The sequence below is a fragment of the Sorex fumeus genome, unplaced genomic scaffold (genome assembly GCF_029834395.1).
Source record: "Sorex fumeus unplaced genomic scaffold, SorFum_2.1 ptg000034l, whole genome shotgun sequence".
Taxonomy (NCBI): Eukaryota; Metazoa; Chordata; class Mammalia; order Eulipotyphla; family Soricidae; genus Sorex; species Sorex fumeus.
This window is the reverse complement of record NW_026606091.1, coordinates 11,045,155-11,068,923: the sequence shown is the minus strand read 5'-3', so window position 1 is coordinate 11,068,923 and position 23,769 is coordinate 11,045,155. Positions and strand designations below refer to the sequence as shown.

Sequence of the window (23,769 nt, the reverse complement as noted above, 5' to 3'; positions counted from 1 at the left end):
CTGCAACTTTACTATACAAGTCTATTGTTTCTAAGAGTTTTTTGGTGGAGGTTATTGAGTTCTCTAAGTATAGTATCATATCATCTGCGAATAGTGAGAGCTTGATTTCTTCCTTTCCTACCTGAATGCCCTTAATATCTTTTTCTTGCCTAATCGCTATTGCAAGTACTTCCAGTACTATATTGAACAGCAGTGGAGAGAGTGGGCATCTTTGTTTCGTCCCTGATCTTAGAGGGAAGGCTCTCAGTTTTTCCCCATTGAGGATGATGCTTGCTGTAGGCTTGTGGTAGATGGCTTTAGCTATGTTGAGGGAAGTCCCCTCTATACACATTTGGCTAGGGTTTTCATCATAAAGGGGTGCTGGATCTTGTCAAATGCTTTCTCTGCATCTATTGATATGATCATATACTTTTTATCTTTTCTTTTGTTGATATGATGGATTATGTTGATTGATTTCCGAGTGTTAAACACAACCGATGCTGGCGCGGATGTGGCGAGAAAGGGACACTCCTTCACTGTTGGTGGGAATGCCGACTAGTTCAAGCCCTTTTGGAAAACAGTATGGATGTTTCTCAAAAAATTAGAAATTGAGCTCCCATTTGACCCAGCGAAACCACTCCTGGGAATATATCCCAGAGAGGCAAAAATGTGTAGTCGAAGTGACATCTGCACTTGTTTGTTCATTGCAGCACTCTTTACAATAGCCAGAAACTGGAAGAAACCTGAGTGCCCAAGAACAGATGACTGGTTAAAGAAACTTTGGTACATCTACACAATGGAGTACTATGTAGCTCTTAGAAAAGATGAAGTCACAAAATTTACATACAAGTGGTACAACATGGAAAGTATCATGCTAAGCGAAATGAGTCAGAAAGAGAGGGATAGACATAGAAAGATTGCATTCATCTGGGGGATATAAAGCAACAAAATATGAGATTAATACCCAAGAATAGCTGAGATCAACACCAGGAGGATTACTCCATAGCTTAGAGGCCAGCCGGGTATTCTAGGGGAAAGGGCAGTTCAGATAGAGAAGGGAGCACCAAATAAAGGGTGTTTGGAGGATCCTCCCAGGGGAGGAAATGCATGTTGAAAGTAGACTATGGACTGAACATGTTTGCCACTCAATGCCTCTTTTGCAGACCACAACACCCAAAAGGAGAGAGAGAGAACAAAAGGGAATGCCCTGCCACAGAGGCAGGGTGGGAGGGGGGGTGGGGGGGATATTATCCATGGTGGTGGAAAATGGGCACTGGTGGAGGGATGGGTATTTGATCATTGTATGACTGAAACCCAAGCACAAAGATTTGTAAATCTACAACTGTACCTCATGGTGCTTCACTAATAAAATAAAAAAAAAAAAATTAAAAAAAAAAGTCTTGACTTCAGTGTTTCTCTCATATCCTTCATTTTATCTTTTTTTGTATTTCAGTTAATTATCTGGGCAAGGGGGGAAAGGGGGTTGGTTCTGGGCCACACCGATGGTGTTCAGGGCTTATTCTTTGCTCTGTGCTATGGGACTGTTCCTGGCAAAGCTCAGGGAACCAGATGGAGTGCAGGGGGTAAAACCCTGGTTGACTGCGTGCAAGGCCAGTGCCCTCCCTGCAGTTCAGTATCTCATGGCCCCTACTTTCTCTGACTTTTAAAGAGGACAACCAATATACTACTTTCATGAAATTATCATTTTCAGAAGGTGAAAATTATACGTAAAAGATAATAGCAAATATATACACCAATTGTCGTTTAAAAAAAATCTAACTCCAAAAAAAAAACTTTGGAGATTTTTAGATGAAAGAAACCTGTGGCTTCAGGCAAAGCTATTTAGATCACAGGCCCTTTACTGAGATGAGGCTACTGCAACATTAATCTGACAAGGTATTCATCCCAACCCATGTAACAGTTTAAATTGCTTTTAATCTGCCATCATTTATACATTTATAGATAATACTTTGGGAATTCACTAGGGGGTGTCTGCCAAAAAAATTAAAGCTGTGAAACGGTAAAGTTGCTCCTAATAAGGAAGATGTCTTTGGGAGGGAGAACAGGGTTGTGGAATGTATTCCTTTACTAAATGTGACTTAAGAAGGTGCAAATTGAGTAGGAAAAACAAAATTTTTCACTCACAAGCATGTAAAAGAATCATTTTTGGGGTAAAACAAGCCACTTTTCCAGTGCTTTAGAAAACAATTGAAATAGTAAAATTTTGTGAGTAAATCCTTTTTTCTGGGAAGGGGATGAAAAATATTTCTATCAGATCTCTGTCTTTTACCTCGGGCTCAAAAGTTAAAATCCCCAACATCAAGACCTTTGAGGGGCTGTATAGCAATAGTACAGCGGGTAGGGCATTTGCCTTGCACGCGACCAACCTGGGTTTGATTCCCAGTCTCCCATATGTTCCCCAGAACGCTGCCAGGAGTAATTCCTGAGTGCAGAGCCAGGAGTAACCCCTGAGCATCACCAGGTGTGACCCAAACACACACACACACACACACACACAAAGACCTATAAGGTTGGCACCGCTAAACATATGCACACTACACTTAATGTAGAGCTGTTCACAATATCCACTGCCTGGGAACAATGTCAGTGCCAAATAATAAATGAGTGGACAAAGAAACTGGGTTTAAATATACACAATCAAATACTACTCAGTCATATGAAAAAAAAAAAAAGATCAAGTCTCGCCTTTTGCATGTATGGAACAGGGTGGGAGGCTCACATTAAGTAAAATATGTCTGAAGGAGAAAGACAAATACCAGACAAACTCACTCACATATGGTATACATAGACACAAAGCAAGGGAATAAACAATTTTCAATAAAAACAAACACGTAGATTCTGGGAACAGAATTAAGGTAGGTGCGCGTGTGTAGGGGAAAGGGGGATGGAAGGAAAGGATTGTTGTGATCCTAATGTGCTAACACCGTACCCCTAAAACATAAACATTCCTACTCATATAAACCCATGTTATCTCAATGAATTAAAAAATTTAACTAGTCGCTCCTTTTTTTCATAGTTCATTTCTTAGGATAAATAATGAGCTGCGGGAAGCCATTTCCTTACCAGAGCCAGGCTGTGCTTTTTTTGTGCTGAATCTCTTCGGGTCCTTCTTTTCCATGTTTTAACTGCAACTCCAGTTCTCCTATTCTTCCCTGGGAGAAACACACCATCAATCAGCAGGCATGCTCCAGGGCAGAAATTATCTTAAATTTCTTTGTAAAACATGTAAATAATAGATGTATGCTTTCCCAGTTGACCTTAAGTGTTCCTGATAGCATATCAGATTATGAAAGAGGATGTGTGAGGAGAGATAATTACAACATGGCTCAAGTATTTCAATAGTCACTAAACAAGCATATCCTGGAGAAGTTTTCTGTTTGGAAAATTTACTGCAGAGCACTTTGTTCTGGGGGCTCTGAACTGAAAGCAGATGTGAATTCCATAGGTCCCACTAAAAAAAAAAATAAAATAAAACAGTCCCCTACAGGGGAGAGAGTACAGAGTAAGACACTTGCCTTGCACACAGTAGAGCCAGTTTAATCCCTGGCAGCATATACAGTCCCTCAAACACCTCCAGGAGAGGTTCCTGGTCACAGAGCCCTGAGCCCTGCCAGGTGTGTGCCCCACCCACCCCCAACCCCTACACACCCTTTGGAGAGGAGTGTTCCATGCCTGCAGCTGATCATTTTAACTGATAGTTCACTAAGACTGGAGAGTGACAATCAGTATTAGAATGACAGAAAATGGCTAAGCATAAAATATAAAACACAAAGAGAAACATGTCAACATTTCTCCTTTTTGGGTGAACTTACCAAGAAAACATGTTAACATGTTTTCAGTTTCTACTATATAGTAAAAATTAGCATCTCTCTAACAGAAACACCTTTAAATATTTGTTATCTTTTTATTTTCTCACACTCAGGATTATTTTGAATGCAAAATAATCAGTCCTCAGGTATTGTCCTTCTACTTCATCACCAAGTACATTATTTTAATGTCGTTAAAATACTTGCTTTTCGATGAATCCTAAATTATACAAAACTCATGATTTATATTGAATTACTATCACCAAACCATTTTTCTGAAGAGGTAGTGCAGTTTACATTATTACTGACAGTTACATAAATTCTAGTTACTCCATATGCTCCCAGAAATTTGGAACTGCTAGCCTTTTAATTTTTACTATTCTAGCTCATTTTTTAAAATTTTTACTACTTTTTAAATTTTTTTTTACTATTTTTTTATTTTTACTTTTTTAAATTTTTCCTATTATGCTCATTATGTGCTTTTCTTTTTTGGAGGGGGTGTGTGTCACATTCAGCGATGCTCAGGAGTTACACCTGGCTCTGCTCTCATCAGGAATTATTCCTGGCGGTGCTCAGGCAACCAAATGAGATGTCTGGGATGGAACCAGGGTCAGCGGTGAGCAAGACAATCACCCTACCTGCTGTACCACTGCTCTGGCCCACTGCTGATTCATGATAATTTTAATTTTACTGTATCGCACATGCATGGCAGAGCCTGGTAAGCTCCCCCTGGCGTATTCGATATGCCAAAAACAGTAACAAGTTTCACAATGGAGACATTACTGGTGCCTGCTCAAGCAAATTGATGAACAATGGGAGGACAGTGCTACAGTGCTACAAACAGAATTAAGCATCTCTTCAAATTTTAATTTACTCTTTGGATCTAATTTTCTGTACACACACATACACACACACACACACACACACACACACACTCTTTAATTGACTTTAAGAAAAAAGAAAAGTATGTTCCTATAAGTAAAAGAAATAGAGCAGTCAGGAGAAATCCCTGGGGTATGATCCCAAAATCAATAATTAAAAAAAAAAGTCATCAGAACTGAAAATTTTATCTATAGAACTGAGCTTACATGGTCAGGGTCCCTGGGACACTGCTGGAGGGAAATGGGCTCTCTCTGGCAGCAGGTGTGGTGTCTGAATTACACGTACATGAAAAGTATGACCAACGATATTGTAAATTATAGTACCTAGTAAAAACGGTTTTATAAAGATAAACAAAAGAACTAAAAGAAATAGATATAGATGAATCTTTCTATCCCACAGGAGGAAAAAAGAGTATGTGTCCACATCCGAGAGAGAGAAGTAACATAACTTGAAGGATTAAATATGAGGCTCTGAGGGTTGATAATCAGTAGGTAAGGTGCTTGTCTTGTATGCAGTCAACCTGGGTTTGATCCCGGAACCCTATGTGGTTCCCTGACCAGGAGTGATATCTGAGAACCACTAGGGGTGCACAGCACAGAAACAAAATAAAACAAAACAAACAAAAAGAACAAGGGCGTTGGAGCTGGAATGCTTTACTGTATTCCATTTATACTTAATTTGCTGTGCAAATATGGGCAAATTACTTCTCTTAGCTTCGGTTTCCTTCATTATAAAATGCAGTTAACAATTACCTCATGGTGTAATAGCACAGTCATAAATAATGTAAAAAGATAGCTATTGAAAGGGCTGGAGAGAAAGTACTGGGGTTAAAGAGCTTGTCTTGAGCCCAGCTGACCCAATTTTGTTTCATGACACTGCATCTGGCTCTGTGAGCTCATCAGGAGAGATCTCTTAACCAGAGAGCCAACCAGAACTAAGGACTGAATAGTGCCAGGTGTGGTTCAAACTCCTCCTCACCCTCATCCTACATTCTGCTATTTTGGAGTATGCTCCACCCCCCAAATATCTATTTTTCAAAAAGCAGTTACTATTATCAGGTTTGATGTCAATAACAACAAAAAACTCTCTTCCCCTTCATTATCTTCTTATGAAATAATCATTCATGAATTTTTAAATATACATTCTCTTCCTTTTTTCCCTTCTTTCTTGTTTATTCTTATCAGGGGTCACTCCTGGCAAGTTTGCACCCAAACTTGGTTGGGTCCAACAACAACCTTATCCACTGTTGTACTATCACTCCAGCCCCTAATTAATATGCATACTCTTCTGAATAAAAGATTTTTCCAAATGCAGTATCTAGAGCACAGAGCCGTATGCTCTATTATTCATCTCAGATGCTCTGTTATTACCTTGTGAGCTTAGTGAAGGCAAGGACTGTTTTATCAATCTGAGGAATCCTTATACACAGCACAACTTTTCTGAACATACCGAAAAGTGTCTAAGTCTAACTGGTTTAGATACTCTGATATCTGAAGCACTCAGATTTGATAAGCTTTTATTTTCAGCCTTCATGGTTTCTGTTAACTTCAGTAATACCCACAGTTCCATGCTTTCTAAGAAAAAATACTGACCCTTTATTTTCCTTTCTGTCCCACAGAGATGAAATCAGAGATGATTAAATTGTTAAGTTATTGATACTATTTAAGATTGATAATGGCCTCCCAAGAGAGTTGGCAGTAAAATTAATTTTATCGCCTCTATTAGTTATGCATCTTAAATTCTGGTCCCTTTACTCCCCAACTATTTACTTTCTACAACGTCTATCTCAAATTGACTGCAGCACTTAGCACTGTCCTCCCCTTGTTCATCCATTTGCTCGAGCGGGCCCAGTAATGTCTCCATTGTGAGACTTGTTGTTACTGTGTTTGGCATATTGAATACGTCACGGGTAGCTTGCCAAAACTGACCGAAAATAAAAAAATAAAGTTAAAAACTGTTAAAGAAATAAACACACAAAAGCTAGTACATGTGTAGCCTCTTGAGAAGGCTTGCAACTCCAATTTCTCCTGTAGCCATGATCAATTATTCTCTTGTAAGTAAGTTTTAACTTTTCTTTCTTTTTTCTGTTTTCTCAGAGGCTCTTCCATTGTTCCCTCTTCTGGTATGTCTCCCTGATCTTTCCCACCAAGTCCATGTTAGGAGATGTTCTTAAAGATCTGCTTTGCTTCTAATTCTCTAGCTATTGGTAAAAGAGAGATCCAGAAGCAGTTAACACCCTCACCTCTGTTTCTGGTTAACAGACTTGTCAATAAAGCAATGAAAACATCTTTGGCAGAGAAAAGACTAAATATGGGCTGGAACAACCACGTCAATAGAGATTTCTGGATTGCCTTAGGGTCCTAATTAGTGTCCTGTATACTATTCCTCTTACTTAAAAAACAAAACCAAAACTTAGTCTATATAACCAAGAGCTTGCTAATTACTGTGGGCAAGTTCAACTAGATCCAACTCTGTACAATAAAAAAATGCAATAGAAACACATTTATTAGGGGCCACAATTCCTGATCTTGATTTCAAGTTAATTTTTACCTAGCTTACCAACTTAGGAAATAAGTGTCTATAATCAACCTGCTTTAATTCTCTGCTGTTTGAGGTAATATTTATGATTCCAATGAACCCTTCACACAAAAAGCTACAGACCTTGAATGTTTCTGCATCCCACAGGGCAACAAGGTAAAGATGACTGTGGAAGCAACTTTACCAAAATGAACTCTGAACTGTCAGTCATCATGTTTCTGCAGGGCTTAAAAAAATTTTTTTTTACCAGGAAAAATACAAATATCCCTGTAGGTCAACCACTTTGGTATGCCTATAATTCAAAATCCACGTTCTTGTGGGAAAATTAGATAAGGTTGGAAGCAGACACCTAAGGAAAACCACAAGTAGTATTCTGATCTCAAACATATTTACATCATAATCAGACTCTAGGAAATAAAGTAAAATGTGCCTCTTAGCATATCTCCAAGCCTTAATTAAATAAGACATGGCTCCTTTAAATTATCCTCTGGTTTAATACTATGAAGTATGTCTGGCACTAGAGGGACGTAATAACAAGTCCTATACAGAAGAAGCATTCTCCAGCATGGAAATTCCTTGTACAGGCAAGGAGTCTGGGAGCTGCCTAGCCACTGAAGATACCGAAAATTCTATTTAAGTATGTGGATTCATTTTGAAAAGCCTGTAAACAATTCAAATAATCAGTAGGTATTTTCAAATAATTGTGATAACTTTAAAACAGTGCCTCACAAGTAATACTGAAAATCTTATAGTCTGTACTTTGAACTTTAAAATCACTGATTTCCAATGGAACTGGATTTCTCAGAAATTCAAAGTAGAGATTTTAAATAAGTAAACAAAAATCTATATTATCACCTAAACAGTAGAAAAGGCAGAACAGCTGACCTACATTATTCAAAATACTCAGCTGGCTTTTCATAACTTGATATGTCCTTCAAAATATTAAACCACTTAAATTATTTGCTGTTACAATTAATAACAGTGTTAGGAAAATTGCATGGCACAGTGGAAAAGACTTGAGGCTCAGGAGTCAGACAAATCCAAGGGAAGTTTTAGTTCTTTTCCTTCACTGATTATTGGGTTTTGCTTTATGTTTTGTTTTATTTCCCTAGCTAACTCTGCTTCCCCGTCTATAATCCCATTATTCATGGGGCTAACAGCACCGACTTCAAGGGTTTCTTTAAAGACTAATTAAAATAATACGTGTTAAGTGTTGGACGTGCACTTGTTATTCACTAAACAGCAGCTCTCATTGTAAAAACCAACCACAGAGCTATTTTTAAAAATCAATTGCAAGTCATCTACATAAGTTACTATAATCCTGTTCACTTCAGCCTTCTTTATGCTAAGAGTCAAATAGAATTCTCAGCTCATTTCTCAGGATGAGAGTTCTTGCCTTCTCCAGGTGACTGGACTACTCTGTGCATTGTCTACTAAAAGCATCGAAGATACTTTTCCAGATTTGCTAGCGGCTGAGCTGGCTCCTGCACGGTTGTGAGCTCGCTACAGGAAGGGGGCACATCATGCCCTTTATATTCCACACACCTAGGCCAGGGCCGGGCCAGTAAAATGCTGAGCTAATGTTTGGTAAAGGAAAACACCGCGAAATAGGAGAGAAAAATGAATGTGAGAAAAGTGCAGTAGGGTTTCTCACTCTTGTTGAATAAAAGCTATAATGGGTCGGGGTATATAAGAGTAATTCATTTATACGTCTATTTAAAACACACAGGACACCACGATAATTGTTGAGGAAGAAAACGTGTATCAACTGAGCTCAAGGAAACACGGGTTCCAAGGAAAGTTTAAAAAAATGCCAATTCCAGTGTAATTCAGGGAAGTGCCTGAAACAGAACTTCTCCAAAGGGAGCCTCTGCTGTCTGTCGCCAGAAGATTTCAAGGGGGCCACAGGTGAAAATGCACACAAGGCTCAACTCCTAACAACATACTAGTAATCTCTTATAGAAGGGCTTAATGGCCTCTGGGTAAAATACAACAATCTTCACACACTCTCCTCTAAGAAAAGTTTTCTGGGAGCATTTTCAGCCATTTATTCATAACAAACAATACAGAATAAATTATTTTGGTTCTGCTTGGGGCAGGGGTTGGGATTCTGGATGGAAACATCCAAATATGGTGGTGGGGAGGTGTAATGGTGGTGGGATTGGAGCTCGAATATTAAATGTAATCAAATATTGTGAACTGTAGTACTTCCGTCGTTCATTGATTTGCTCGAGCGGGTATCAGTAATGTCTCCATTGTGAGACTTACTGTTACTGTTTTTGGCATATTAAATATGCCACAGGGAGCTTGCCAGGCTCTGCCATGCAGGCAGGATACTCTCAGTAGTTTGCCTGGCTCCCCGAGAGGAACGGAGGAATCGAACCTGGGTTGGGCATGTGCAAGGCAAACGCACTACTCTCTGTGCTATCGCTCCAGTGAACTACTTTATAAAATTATGATTTAATTAATTATAAATAGAAAAAAGAAAGAAAATCACATGAATGGGAGAGCAGGACAGAAGACTGTGGAGCCAACGGGCAGGATACTGGGGGTGTTGGGGTGGGGGTGGGACCGGAGTGGGGAGATAAGGTTGGAAGGGAGTCACAGTTGGAAATAAGCTGAGAAACACTGCTCTAATGCACTGTGTCAGTGTGAATGACAGACTTGCTGCATCACCATCACCTGGCAGTTGGAGGAAGAGGAGCATTCCTGGGCCCTACTCAGTTCTAAGCAGACAGAATCTCTGAAGATCCTACAAGTACTTTATATACTCTAGGGTTAATAAGGTCTGTTAGTGCATGGTTTTCAGGTGAGAATACAAAAGCCCATATGCTCTGACAGTTCTCCCCTTTCCTTCTTGACCCCTCCCACCTTTTTTAGTGCAGTTGTTCCCTTTAATCATAATATCATACTTCCTGATACTTCATGGAAATATTATCATCTGGGGCATTAAGTTGCTGAAATAGTTTTGCAATTATGAACAGATGAGTTTTAAGCTAGGAAGGATTGAGTTGTTTTCTCATCGTTCATCTAGTCCCAAGTAGATTCATAATTACTTTTCACCTTAAAAAATGAGGCAGGATTCCAGCTATGGAGCAATCTTCCTGTCCCATGTATCTACTATCCTTAGGTGTCAACCTCATGTTATGTTGTTTTATACTCCACAAATGAGTGCAGTCCTTCTATGTCTGTCTTTCTCTTTCTGACTCATTTCACTTAGCATGATACTCTCCATGTTTATCCATCTATAAGCAAAATTCATGACTTCATCTCTCCTAATAGCTGCATAGTATTCCATTGTGTAGATGTACCAAAGTTTCTTTAACCAGTCATCTGTTCTAGGGCACTTGGGTTGTTTCCAGATTTTGGCTATTGTGAACACACCTCTGAGCCTGCAGGAGCTAACAACAACCATCACTATTTGGACAAAAATCTGAGGTGAAATAGTTTCCAAAGGGGTAGTTCAGGGTCTATGGTGGCATGTAAGAGGACTGTGGTTTAGTGGGGCTAGGAGAGGGCACAGGGTTGCCTTCTCAGTTAAAAAAAATAAGCCTCTGGTGAAGAAGCATAAGTCAGATAGACAAAGAGAGAATGGCAGAGTCTGGCTCAGAAGAAACAATGCGGGTCAAAGTCAAGCAGTTAGGGAAAAGATGCTGAATTTGGGAATGTAAAGAAATTTAGCAAAGCTGAAACATAAAACTCAGGTGAAGGCCTTATCTCCTAAATAAGGCCAAAGGCGGAAGCAAGTCCAGCAATGAGGAGGCACAGAAATATAAGAAGACAATGAGTTCAGTCTGGATTGAGCTCCCACCGAGACTCAGAGACACGGGCCAACTGGGAGAAGTCCAGCAGAAAGTTAGAGGGAAGCCTTAAAAAGGGAAGCTCTGGACAAGACACAGATTTAGGGAACATCAACATCTGTTGTTATCTATATGCCTCATTTCTTTTTTGGGGGGGGTGTATTGGGGCCACACTTGATGGAGCTCAGGGCTTACTATTGGCTCTGCACTCAAAGATTAGTTTTGGTGGGACTCAAAGTACCATGTGTGGTGCTGGGGACCTAATCTGGGTGGGCTACATGCAAGGCAAGCACCCTACCCATTGGCCTATCTCTTTGGCCCTGGTTTCACGTTCATTAATGAGGGTAAAAAATCAGTACTGCCGTTTCGATAGTGCTGTTTTCCTAAGCACTTTTATGTGAAATGCAGATTTACAGTGAAATCTGCCATAATGCAAACCCTCCTGTGGGTCTGTTACCTGTAAAATGGCATGATAAGCCCGAGTCATATAGGCAAGCCAAGCCTGAGGGAGAAACACTGCACGGTGCCACTCCAGAAGCTGGATGTGAACCTGGGGGGACGGAAACATAGCACAATGTCAGTCATTAAAACAATCAAAAGAAAACTAGAGCAATTCTTTCTTTCCCTTTATTTAAGACAGGGTTCTCAAACAAACCAAATTGGTCTAGGATCACAACTACAAATAAGATCTTTTAGGTATTTTCAAAGGAGAAGAGTTTAGAATCCTGCAGAGAAACCAAATAAGCCTGGAATTTTCTAAACTAAAGCAAATAAAATACTACAATAATGAGCAGTTAAGATGCATGTGTAATGCAAATGTGTCCTTGAAAATAAGGGGGAAACTCTGTAAAGCCTCTAGCCAGTGTTAGGAAACTAAGTTTTGTCTAACAAATCCCCCTAGTAATTTTAAATAAAAATAAATATTGCTCACATCCTAGACTTCCAATATGACAATTTCTAAAGTAATAAACTTAAATTGCCAACAGAAATACCATGTTGTGTAGAAACCACAACGGCAAAAGGATGCAAACAAGCACTGCACACAGCAATTGTGCGTACCATGAGATAAATGCCCTTTAATCAATGTGGGTAAACAAGAGAAAAATGATATATGCCAACACTGAAACTCTGTTTCTGAAGAGTGGCCCAGACAAAACATCTGGTTCTCATAGTCATTTCTGTTTCTACCTATTAGTATATGGCTATCTTGCAACAAATCTTCCTGAGGTCTGCTTCTGTTAAAGAAAGATCAGTCAAGAAAAACAGTCACAGTGCATCACATTTCATGTTTCCTGTAACTCATCTCATCTAAACTCAAACAGCTAAAACTTGAGTCTGTCCCCATGCCAGGCTGATTCTCATATCCGGTATACACTGGAGGGGAGTGGGTCAACTCTCCACCCTTCCAAACAGAGCCTTGGCAGCTGAAAACCTCCAGAACCCAATTGCTGCCATGCCCATAGCCAGACTCCACAGGCTCAGATGAGCCTCACCCAGGAATGAATACATTAAAAAACTCAGGTATGCGGGTTTTGTGACCAAAATTTCCAGGCTCTCTAGGAGTCAAGAATGGGCAACCTATCCCCAACCCCCTGTTCCTGGAGCCTGGCAGTCACACCCATGAACTGCCTCTGGAACATATAAGCTCATCAACCAGCCATGATCCAGAGACTCATAAATAAATCTCGGAAGAAATCAACAAGTCACAGAGATGCTTCTGGACTCCAAAGTCACCATCTAGTCAAAATTTCACTCCATAAAGAAGGGACCATTATGACAAAGACAATTGGAAATTATCACTCTGGATAAGAACTGTGTGCTGGAAGTAGGTAAAGAAACAAACATGATAACCTTCCAGTATCTGTTGCAGACCACAGTGCCCAGGAGAGGGATGGGGGGAAGGGGAGGTGAAGAGACAGAAGGAAAGTGCCTGCCACAGAGCCAGAGAGGCAGGCTGTGGGGGAGAGGTGGGGGAGGAGGGAGGGGTGGAGTCAGGGTGCTGATGGGAGGGAAACTGGGCTCCTAGGTGGTGGGAAATGGACATTGGTGGAGGGATGGGTGTTGGATCACTGTATGACTGACACCTGATCATGAACAGCTTTGTAACTATGTATCTCGTGACTCATTTAAAAAATTTAAAAATAATAAATTAAAAATAAATGAAAATAATAAAAATTAAAATTTAACTCCATCTATATTACCCCATTCAAAATTTTAGAAGTCCTGGAGCGGCATATCGTACTCCACACCACTGATGTACTAGGAATAGCACACCACATTCGATGGAATGTAAAGTAGAAGGCTCAACCGATCTTGATTAAGAAAAGATTAACATACAAGGCTTACCCCTTAACATGTTAGGAATCTCTGATACGAGGGCTTAATGGCTCCAGGGTGAGCTACAACAATCTCCGCACACTTACTTGTAAGGAAATCTTTTTTGATTATTTTTAGAGAATTAATCATAGCAAACAATACAAAATAAATCATTTAGGGCCTGCTATTGGGGTAGGCCTGGCTGCTGGGTGGGAAAATTGGAAAAATTGATGGTGGGAAGGTGTAATGGTGGTGGGACTGGTGTTGGAATCTTGGATGTAATAGATCATTATGAATAACTTTATAAAAATAAAATAAAATAAAAAACACTTGAGTGTGTCCTACAGACAAAAAAAAGGGAAAAAGACAGAATAAAACAAAAAACCGATAAACAAAAAGGACAAATTTCTATGCAATTACATCAGAACTGGAATATCTAGGAGATTTTGCCATATTTTAAGAAGTATTTTTCTCTAGAATTTTTTTTCCTTTTTGGGTCACACCCGGCGATGCACAGGGTCTACTCTTGGCTTTCGCTCAGGAAATACCCCTGGCGGTGCTCAGGGGACCATATGGGATGCTGGGAATTGAACCCGGGTTGGCCGCGTGCAAGGCAAACACCCTACCCGCTGTGCTATTGCTCCAGCCCCTCTCTAGAGTTTTAAGATAGGAAATAACCAGCCCCTCTGAACAGCATTGGCTCTCATGGCCTTTGTTTTATCTGTAATTCCAACATAAGCAGAGCCCACTTTAGTGTGAGCCTGCCATACACTGAGCACTGTGGGAGGGTTTGAGGAGTATCAGCTCATCTGTGTCTGCAGAGAGCTTTCATGTGGGAGAATAGAAAGTCGGCACACTGATTAAATATAAGGCCACACTATAAGGCCAAATTAAGAAAAAAATCTATGAGAACAAACAGATAAATTCTGATTAATATCTCATCTCATTAGCTTGTTTTAAGGTCCATTATTCAAATAGTATGAAAGATACCCGGAACCAAAATGATCTTTTTTTTTTTTTTTAAAAAAGACAGTTTATTTTTCTTTTCATGATTAAGTATTCACTCTACTGAGTAGGCCAGTGGGATGGGGGTGGGAGAAACTTGCTAAAATGCCAACAAGAATCTTTGAAAGATTGGGCCCACCAGTTCCTTCCTCTCCTCTTAATTTCCAGGAAGCTGACTATTCCATAGTCTACCTCTACAGCTGAGGGGGCATTAGTCAACTTTTCACACTGCTCTCTGATTCAAAAATGTCTGTAACAAAAAAAGTATTTTTCCTATCAATTCTGTTCCCCTTTCATAAAAGATATGAACAATCTCTAAGTCATAGTGTGAGACCCATATTTAACAAAAACTACAACACTACACTACAGCAAAACTTTTATCTCTTATTTTAGAATTTCAATAATGTTTTCCAGCCAAGTAATCTATGGATACCATTGCACTCCTGAGAATACTCATTGTCTCAATAAACTGGCTAAAAAAAAAAAGAAAAAAAATATAATTAGTAATACAGAGCACAAATTATCTTTTTTTCTTGATTGGGAGAAGCAAATCAGAATGACAATGAGATATCTTCTCATGCCACAGAAACTGGCACACATCAAAAAGAACAATCAGTGCTGGTACAGATGCAGGGAGAAAAGAACTCTCATTCACTGCTGGTAGGAATGCTGACTGGTCCAGCCTTTCTGGAAAACAATATGGACATTCCTCAAAATACTAGAAATTGAGCTTCAACAGGACCCAGCAATAATGCTCCTGGGAATATACCCTAGTGGCCAAAAAACACAATGCAAAAAAAGCCATCTGCGTTTCTGAGTATTCACATTAGTCAGAATCTGGAAACAACCCAAGTGCCCGAGAACAGATGAGCAGATAAAGAAACTATGGTACATCTACACAACGAGGTATTATGCAGCTGTTAGGAAAAATAAAATCATGAAATTTTCTTATACACGGATGAACATTGAGAGTATCATGCTGAGTGAAATGAGTCAGAGGGAGAGGGACAAATATAGAAAGGTCACATTCATTTGCACGATATAAAACAAAACAGTATGTGAATAATACCCAAAGACAAGAGCCAAGGAGGATTGGGTCCATAGTAGGAAGCTTGCCACCAAGTGGAAAGGGGAGTGCAGTTAGGACAGAGACGGGATCACTCTGACAATCGTAGTTAGAAATAATCACTCTGGACACAGAGTGCTGAAAGTATCTGCCATAGAGGCAGGCTGTGGGGCTGTGGAGGTTGGCGGAGTGGAAACTGGGGACATTGGTGGTTGGAAATGGTGCACTGATGAAGGGATGGGTGTTGGAATACTTGTATGACTGAAACTCAATAGTGAACAACTTGGTAACTGTATATCTCATGGTGATTAAATTAAAAATCAATTAAAATGTAAATTTTTAAAAAAAGAACACTGATTTTTTTTTTTACAAGACATTGGTCTTAAATGTTTCTTAAACTTAAGTTTAAAAGAGGAAAGGATAGATGGGGATGGGGATGAGGTGGAAGAAAATACAAGAAAATAAGTAAATCAAATACTGAGCATTTAAGGAAGTTAGGCAATCTACTTAATAGAGGGTTTATAGAGACTAAAGTTAATCCTTCTTGGTGCTCCAAGAACATATGATCTTGGTGTCAGTCTATAGCTGAACGTCCAAACCTACGCTCATCCCAAATGTCTCATAGTTTATGAGATTATTCATGGTCTTATGGAGTAAGCCCTAAATAAGTCTCTACAAAAATATACTACTTTGCTCCTTCCCAGATTGAAGAGAGAATTAGAAAAAACAGCTTGAAGACAGTTATGACTTCACAATCCCTTTGTGTTACAAGGAAAAAAGACTTCCTTGATCATTTTTTAACAAAAGCCCATTCTAGGGACGTTATTCCAATTTAATATAGTACCACCAAAATAGGTTAGTGTGGCTAGGTTGAAAAAATACGATTAGCAATTTTAAAGTGTGACAATTATATATAATTTGTTCAACTTGAGAGAAGACTCTGGTAGAAACTCAACAAAATAATTTCAACTCAAGAAGCTAAAAACCTTTTCTTTAGGAGATGTTATACCTGGGTTTTCAACCACTGTACACCAAAATTCAAGGATTATGTAAAATGCACCTTTTCTATAACTAATCACTTTTATCCTTGCAATGACAGGTATCTAAAGGATTTTGATATGGATTTTGATACGAATTTTGGTTCTACAATATCCTCATATGTAAAACAGAGAACGTATTTGGAAAAGGTGTACATTAAGTAAAAGTCCAATGAGGTGGTAAGGGCAGGGATAGGTTATAGGGTTAAAAGAATTATGGGTATTTTTGCACAGAGAGAGTAAAATATAAGTAAAAAAATAAAGATATAAAAACCAAGATAAGCATAGGTCACTGTCACTGTCCTCCTGTTGTTCACTGATTTGCTTGAGTGGACCCAATAACATTGTGAGACTTGTTACTGTGTTTGGTATATCAAATACGTCATGGGTAGCTTGCCAGGCTTTGCCAGGGGGCGAGATACTCTTGGTAGCTTGCAGGGCTCTCCCAGAGGGGTGGAGGAACTGAATTTGGGTTGGCCATGTTGGCTGTGTGCAAGGCAAATGCCCTACTTGTTGTGCTATCCCTCCAGCCCATAAGCATTGGTAAGAATGAAAAATAGATTCATTACTATGGAAAACATATTTTCCTATAGAATTTCCACATGACCTAACTCTTCTACTGCCACATATGAACCCCAAAGAAATGTAGACAAATGTTCATAGCAGCATGTTCACAATAGGTAGGAAAAGAATTCCAATGTTCTTGGATGAATAAATGATTTTTAAAAAACTGGAATATAATCACAATGTAATATTTCTCAGTTGTAAAAAGAAATGAAGTACTAATGCATACTACAGTGCCAATGACCATGAAACCACTACAAGAAAAAGCACATATTACGATTCAATTGATAGGAAATAGCCAGAAGAGGCAAATGCATTGAGAAAGCAAGTAAGTTTGTAACTGCTGGGATGGAAAAGAGGGAGAGAAGAGGAAGAAGGGACTGTGGGAAAGAGGAACAATCATTTAATGTATATATGGTTTTATTTGTGGATGACAAAATGTTTTGGAATTATACAGCAGAGTTGCACATTGTGAATTTACTGAATGTTATTGAATCATAGTACATCTTAAACATGATAATGATCACTTTTGTTACGGAAATTTTAAAACGAGGGGAAAAAAGAAAAGAAAGGTAAAGGTCCTAGAATGAGCAAGCACACAGCTGATCTGTTGGAGGAACATAAAGGTCAGTGTAACTAGCACTAAAGCAGGAGCAAAGAGGAAGTGAACCAGAAGGCTGGGGAATTCAAGGTAACTGGAGAAGCAGAGTTTTCTAGGTCCCTTGTCAGGTCTTGGCTTCCATGCTTACTAATGGGTGAATCATTTTAAGGTTCTGAGAAGAATGACGTTATCTACTCTACTGTAAAAGGATCATGCTGACCGCTGTGTTGGAAATAGATCATCTGGAGCAAACATGAAGACAGCACAGCCTCCAGAACGGCTTCTGCCGCAATCCAGATGAGAGACGAGAGCTCAGAGAGGGAGGAACTGCAACTGAAGCATTGTCATTTCCCACCCCATTCCAAATATTAAGCAAATACCAATATAGACAACAGAGAAGCAGATCTAGCCCTCATGAGGTGAGGGTGGCAGGTGGGGGCTTGCTTCTCAGCCCTCTGGATCATTTAACCCTACTTCATGATGGTCCTCGGGGCGCTTTAAAGTACAGTTTTAATTGTGTAACATAAAAGAGATTAGTGGTTATTAAAGAATGGCACAGGGGGAAGGATTGACTACAAAGGAGCAAGGAGGATTTGTAGGGTTATGGAACTAAGGTTTTTTTGTTTTGCCATGTTTTGTTTTTGTGCTCAGGGTTTACTCCTGGCTCTGCACACAAGAATCACTCCTGGAGGGCTGGAGGAATCACATGGAATGCCAGAGAATGAACCCAGTAGGCTGTGTCAAGGCAAATGACCTACCCATGGTACTATTTATTGCATTGACCCTGTTTTTATTTACTATTTATTTATTAATTTTTTACTGAATCACCGTGGGCTAAGGTTACGGTTACTCTCATGTTTGAGTTTCAGTCATACAATGACCGAACACCCATCTTTCCACCAGTGTACATTTGCTGCCACCAATGTCCCCAGAATCCCTCCCTGACCCAGTCCCAGCCCTTCCCCTGACTCTGGCAACTTCCCTCTTTCTCTCTACTTATGTTGACCCTGTTTTTAATCTTGACTGTTGTACTGCTTACATGAAAGTGTGTGGTTGGTAAGATTTATTGAACAATACACTGAGTGGGAAGAAATCTATTGCATATATATTTTACCTCAATAAACAGAAAACAAAAAATACATAGTTTGAAAATTATTACTTTCAGAACATGTAATTTTCAAACACTCAACTCCCATTATCTATTACTCCCTGTACATTTCTTTGTTACAGTCATTCACAATCCAGCTTTCCTCTTACCTTGAGTATTTCTATCACATTATTACCAAGACCTCCATCTCCCATGTCTGAATCTTCTGAATTACACTGGACTTCTCCCAACTGCCCCTAACTCAACTACCAATTGTACTTCTAAACTGTTAATTATATTTATCTTTACTTTCTTCCTCACTCAAGACTACTAGGGTCCATAAATTGATCTAGTAGCATAAAAATCTTTCCTCTTTCAAATACATCTTAAATGGTGCTGATGCTATTCCACTGAGTAAAGACTTTTTGTGAAGGACTCATCATGATTTATTAAAGAATAAAATTCAAAATTTTTTGAATTATGTTCTAAGTTGAAAACCACAGTTTTACTTTGGAAAAAACAATTCACTGATTTTCCTGTAAAAACTCTTCTTGTCAAGATTCCCAGTTTTTCTACTTGAAATTCTGTTTTTTTCTATTTTATCTGCATTCTAGATGATCTGGACCAGGAATCATTTCTAATCAAGTCATATATTTGTCAGGACCTGTGTATCACTACTACAACTGTTTTGAACGTGATGTCTTCCTTTTATCTCTACTTAGCACAATCACTGTTCCATCTCTGTTCTTTCAGAACAGTATAGGTAACTCCATTTAAAATCATTTGTCTCAATCTCACATAGCCTAAGGGTAGCAATCATATCTTCTTTATGCTAGAATTCCTTCCATTGTACTCATAACAGTATTTCTTATGAGTTCAGCCAAGTACTCGAGTTTTACTGAATTAAAGTTGATATTTGCTTTAAGAGAAAATCTTGTCATGTGAAAACCTTACCTTTATGAGAAAATAGTTATAAAAATTTTAAGTTCAAATCCAATGTCTGTAAGCATATAAGAAGTATCTTTTTAATTGGTTACAGCTTAAGTCAAACATAGTTATGCAAAATTTTATAAAAAGCATGTCTAACATGTCCTGGACAGGTGTTGGATCATAGTTCTAAGCATTTTAAGTACCAGGAGGTTTGCTCCATGGCTTGGAAGCCGGCAGTGAATGCTGGGGGAAATGGCAGCTGAGATAGAGAAGGGAATACCAAGTAAAGGGAACAGCATGCTTGGGATGGGAGATGCATACTGAAAGTAGACTATAGACCGAACATGATGGCCATTCAATACCTCTATTGCAAACCACAACACCCTAAAGGAAAGAGAGAGCAAAAGGGAAAAAAAGCACCTGCCACAGAGGTGGGTTGGGGGGGGGAGAACGGGTTGAAGGGGGTGGGAGGGTTACTCGGATCATTGGTGGTGGAGAATGGACACTGGTGGAGGGATGGATACTCGATTATTGTATAAAACCCAAGCACAAAAATTTGTAAGTCTACAACTGTACCCCATGGTGTTTCAGTAATAAAAATTAAAAAAAAAATTGGTTTGTCTTTTCTCCCTACATCCCCACCCCCTGCAGGGAGCTTAGGTTTATTAAGTTACACCCATCTCAGTGCTCCATCAGGCACTCCTCATCCTCTATGTTTATTTTTAACCTCTCCTTTGTGCTCTTCTTTCCCTATCTGATATTCACATATATTCCCAAATCAGACCCTTTAACTTATACAGTTGAATTCTTCTGAGGACTCTGGTTTTTGTATATGTAAGAGAAATATTACTTTTATCTTTTCTTTATGTCCTTTAAGGGCTGGAGCGATAGCAAAGTGCTGGAGCGATAGCACAGCGGGTAGGGCGTCTGCCTTGCACGCAGCCAACATGGCCGACCCGAGTTCGATTCCTCCGCCCCTCTCAGAGAGCCCAGCAAGCTACCGAGAGTATTCGATATGCCAGACACAGTAACAACAAAGTCTCCAATGGAGACGTTACTGGGCCCGCTCGAGCAAATCGATGATCAACGGGAGGGCCTTACTTTACTTTACTTTACTTTTATGTCCTTTGCATAATTCATTTTAGAGAAATGTGCTTTTCATATAGACACAGGAAGACAATGCTATGCTTTTATAACTTGGGAGTTAATTGACTCACAATAATATTTATTCCTGGGCATCTGTCATATTCGCTTTGACTTAAGTCTCAGTTGGCCTTAGTTCCTAAAATCCCAAAAGGGGGTCTTGGCGAGGAACAAGGATGCACCAGGGCAAGCTATAAGCTTGGCATCAAAAAGGGTGAGGTTAAGCACCATTAAGAGCATGGTCATGGAACAAACACTGACATGATCCCAAAACAAGTGATTAAATAGGGACCCTGCTGAGATGAGAAAAGATTAACCTGACCTGAGGACTACAGTTTGGGATATATAGTGAGATGCTCCCAGGAAGAGGCACCCTTTAAGTTTAATGAATCTCTTACCGTGTCCATACAAAATGACTAGAAATATTAAGAAGTAAATTAAGATGACTGTTTAAAAGGATACTGGCTAAGGAAAAGAGAAAGCAATATATCCTTAGATAGAATTCTGCCCTGCAGTGGATTTCCTAGCAGGAATCTAGAGTCCTGAGCACTTAGATGAGATTTTGCCCTTGAGTAATTCTCCTAGAAGAACTTCCCCTGAAGGAAAGGCTTTACATCTGTTCATGGTGTGTGATAATGTTCTACCACACCTATGTGTAATTGCTCCCCCCAATCTCTCATTATTTCTCTATAACTGATGATGTGAGACTTAAATAAATGGCCACTGATTACCAAGCAGCCTGGTGGCCCTCTCGCTCCTTCATTTGTCCGTCACACTTGCTGTTGGCTGGGGGGATGGTGATTCAGCCCCTTGAGTCACCTCCGGCGGGCCAGTGACAAAGCCAGAACAGTGACAGACAGAAAATCTTTACTTCCAGAGAAAAATATCAGAATAAAATAAATATTGAGAGCTGGCATTCTAAACTCCATATTTTGAAATTTCCTAATCAAAATTTGAACATTCATAGTTTATTTCTAATTAAACTTATCTGAAATATGAGCTCAAGTATCTTGCTTAGAAACTTCTTTCACAAATGTAGTAGGATATTGAAAGAGAATGAAAACAGAGATCAAAAAGGACGTGTATCTTCTCTGATACATCTTTTACTTGAAGAGATACATAGCCACCAAATTAATTTATTGTTTAGTAGATACTGTCTACAAATACGATAGTTCTCTACCTCTTAGGAGACCTTATCAAATATATTTACAAGAAAATGCACACTTTACTAGATCTTCATTATATATTATAAGACAAGCAAGACAAGCATTGGCAAGATTGTTCACTGCATAACTACAATGGGATATAGCAGGGAGATATCTAAAACTTACAAGTGATCAAAGCATTTGCTATTGATTTAAAAATCCCATTTTCACAAAAGGCATCTTTTTCCCAGATGTATATATTATTAAAAAAAGAATATTTAACTTCAATTGCTATACTGACATACAAATACTAAGCCACTATAATTGGCCTGTAACATGTGCATACACTACTCCCAGATTTCCAAAAGAAAACCATTTGTACTTAGTGTTAGAGACACCTAAAGTCACTCAGTGTCCCAATGTTTATACATAAAAAAAACATAACACTGGATTCCATTTTCTGTCAACAGTAATCCTGTTTATACAAAATAACTTTTTGTCATCCCTTTACCCTAACATATAGTGAATGTAAGCTAAGAAGGCAGGGCCTGTGAAGAACACATTTTTAAAGCAAAAGAACCCTCATCTCTTTTCTGGTCTTTAGTGGAAAGTCAAAACTCTTTCTTCTTTCTCTCCCTGGTCCTCTCACTCCCTCTGTGTCTCTCTCTCCTTCTTCCTCTCTCTCCCCCCATCCGCTCCCCCCACCCCACACCCATTCCCCTTTCCCATCAGGATAACATTAACTTGAAAGCTGACAATTCAATCACATTTCCAGCAACCATTTACTCTGTTATTTAATAGGAAGGGGGGAAGCCGGTTACCATAACAACTCACATCACATGGTAATTATGGAGTCTCTAAAATACAGCAAACCATACTTTTCACAGTGTTTTCTAAGAGGAATGTGTAATAAGCACAGACAGCACTTCTCCCAATTATTATTCACAATTTTCAGCTAATAGTTTCATATTGCATGAACGTGAACACTACACTGTGTTCTTCATAAGAAATTGTTTTTAAAATAAAGAACTGGAAGAAAAAGGCAAATGCACTTCTTGCATTTCAAATTGTGGGCCATATCGTATAACCCATGTACTTTTGGGCATCTAGGAAAATAGAAAAAGGAGCAGATGAAAAAAATTAACTTATGAAGAAAAAGAAATCAAATGATTAATTTTTTTAGAAGAATGCAGAAACAAAGATTTCATTCAGAGTAGTGCTGCTAATAAGTCTGGATAAGGTTTTTCTGAAATGTACACGAAAGACTGAGCTCATTACCCAATGCTGACACAGAAATATGGTAGGATAACAGCAGAAGAATCAGGAAAATTTACATGTGCCCAAAGATGGTGGAAATAATGAAGCGAGACTGCTATTTTCAACCAGGGACAAATAAGTATCACCCAATTTAGGTAAGAATGTCATGTCAGAGTTAGAAATGCCAAAGGGTGACAAGACAAGCAGCAGATTTCAGGGAAAGAAACCGTCGTTCACCTTCAGCTTCCTCATCAACAGGAACCAAGTTACTCTCAGGATGAGAAGTGGTTAAAAATCAGAGCAGAAGAAGACAGTCACTTGAGCCTGGAAAAGCCCTAGTACATCTGAAACGACCCCTGCTCGTCCCCTGTTCAAAGGAGCAAAGAGAGTGCACTTCAGTTTTAGAGAAATCTAAACAGGCAGCAATTATACAGAACTGCTCCTGATGTGTTAAGTCAAACTTAACTTCAGACATAGATGTGAGTCTTTCAAAAGTAACACATGAGAATTTTATTTTAAGAATGCCAATAACATTTTTTCCCCAAAAGATGGGGGGTATAGTACTTCTTCCAAAGAGTTTACTGAAGACTAC

General features: G+C 39.1%; 1 protein-coding gene across 1 annotated transcript in view; it reads right to left on the bottom strand.

The window, feature by feature from the left end:
* Positions 1-23,769, bottom strand: part of FOCAD (focadhesin) — a 339,599-nt gene that overhangs the window by 75,500 nt on the left and 240,330 nt on the right. The window contains exons 22-23 of the mRNA XM_056117152.1: positions 11,484-11,576; positions 3,064-3,152 (exon numbers count right to left, since the gene is read on the bottom strand). Of these exons, the coding sequence (XP_055973127.1) occupies positions 3,064-3,152; positions 11,484-11,576 (182 nt within the window). The remainder of the gene's footprint in view (positions 1-3,063; positions 3,153-11,483; positions 11,577-23,769) is intronic.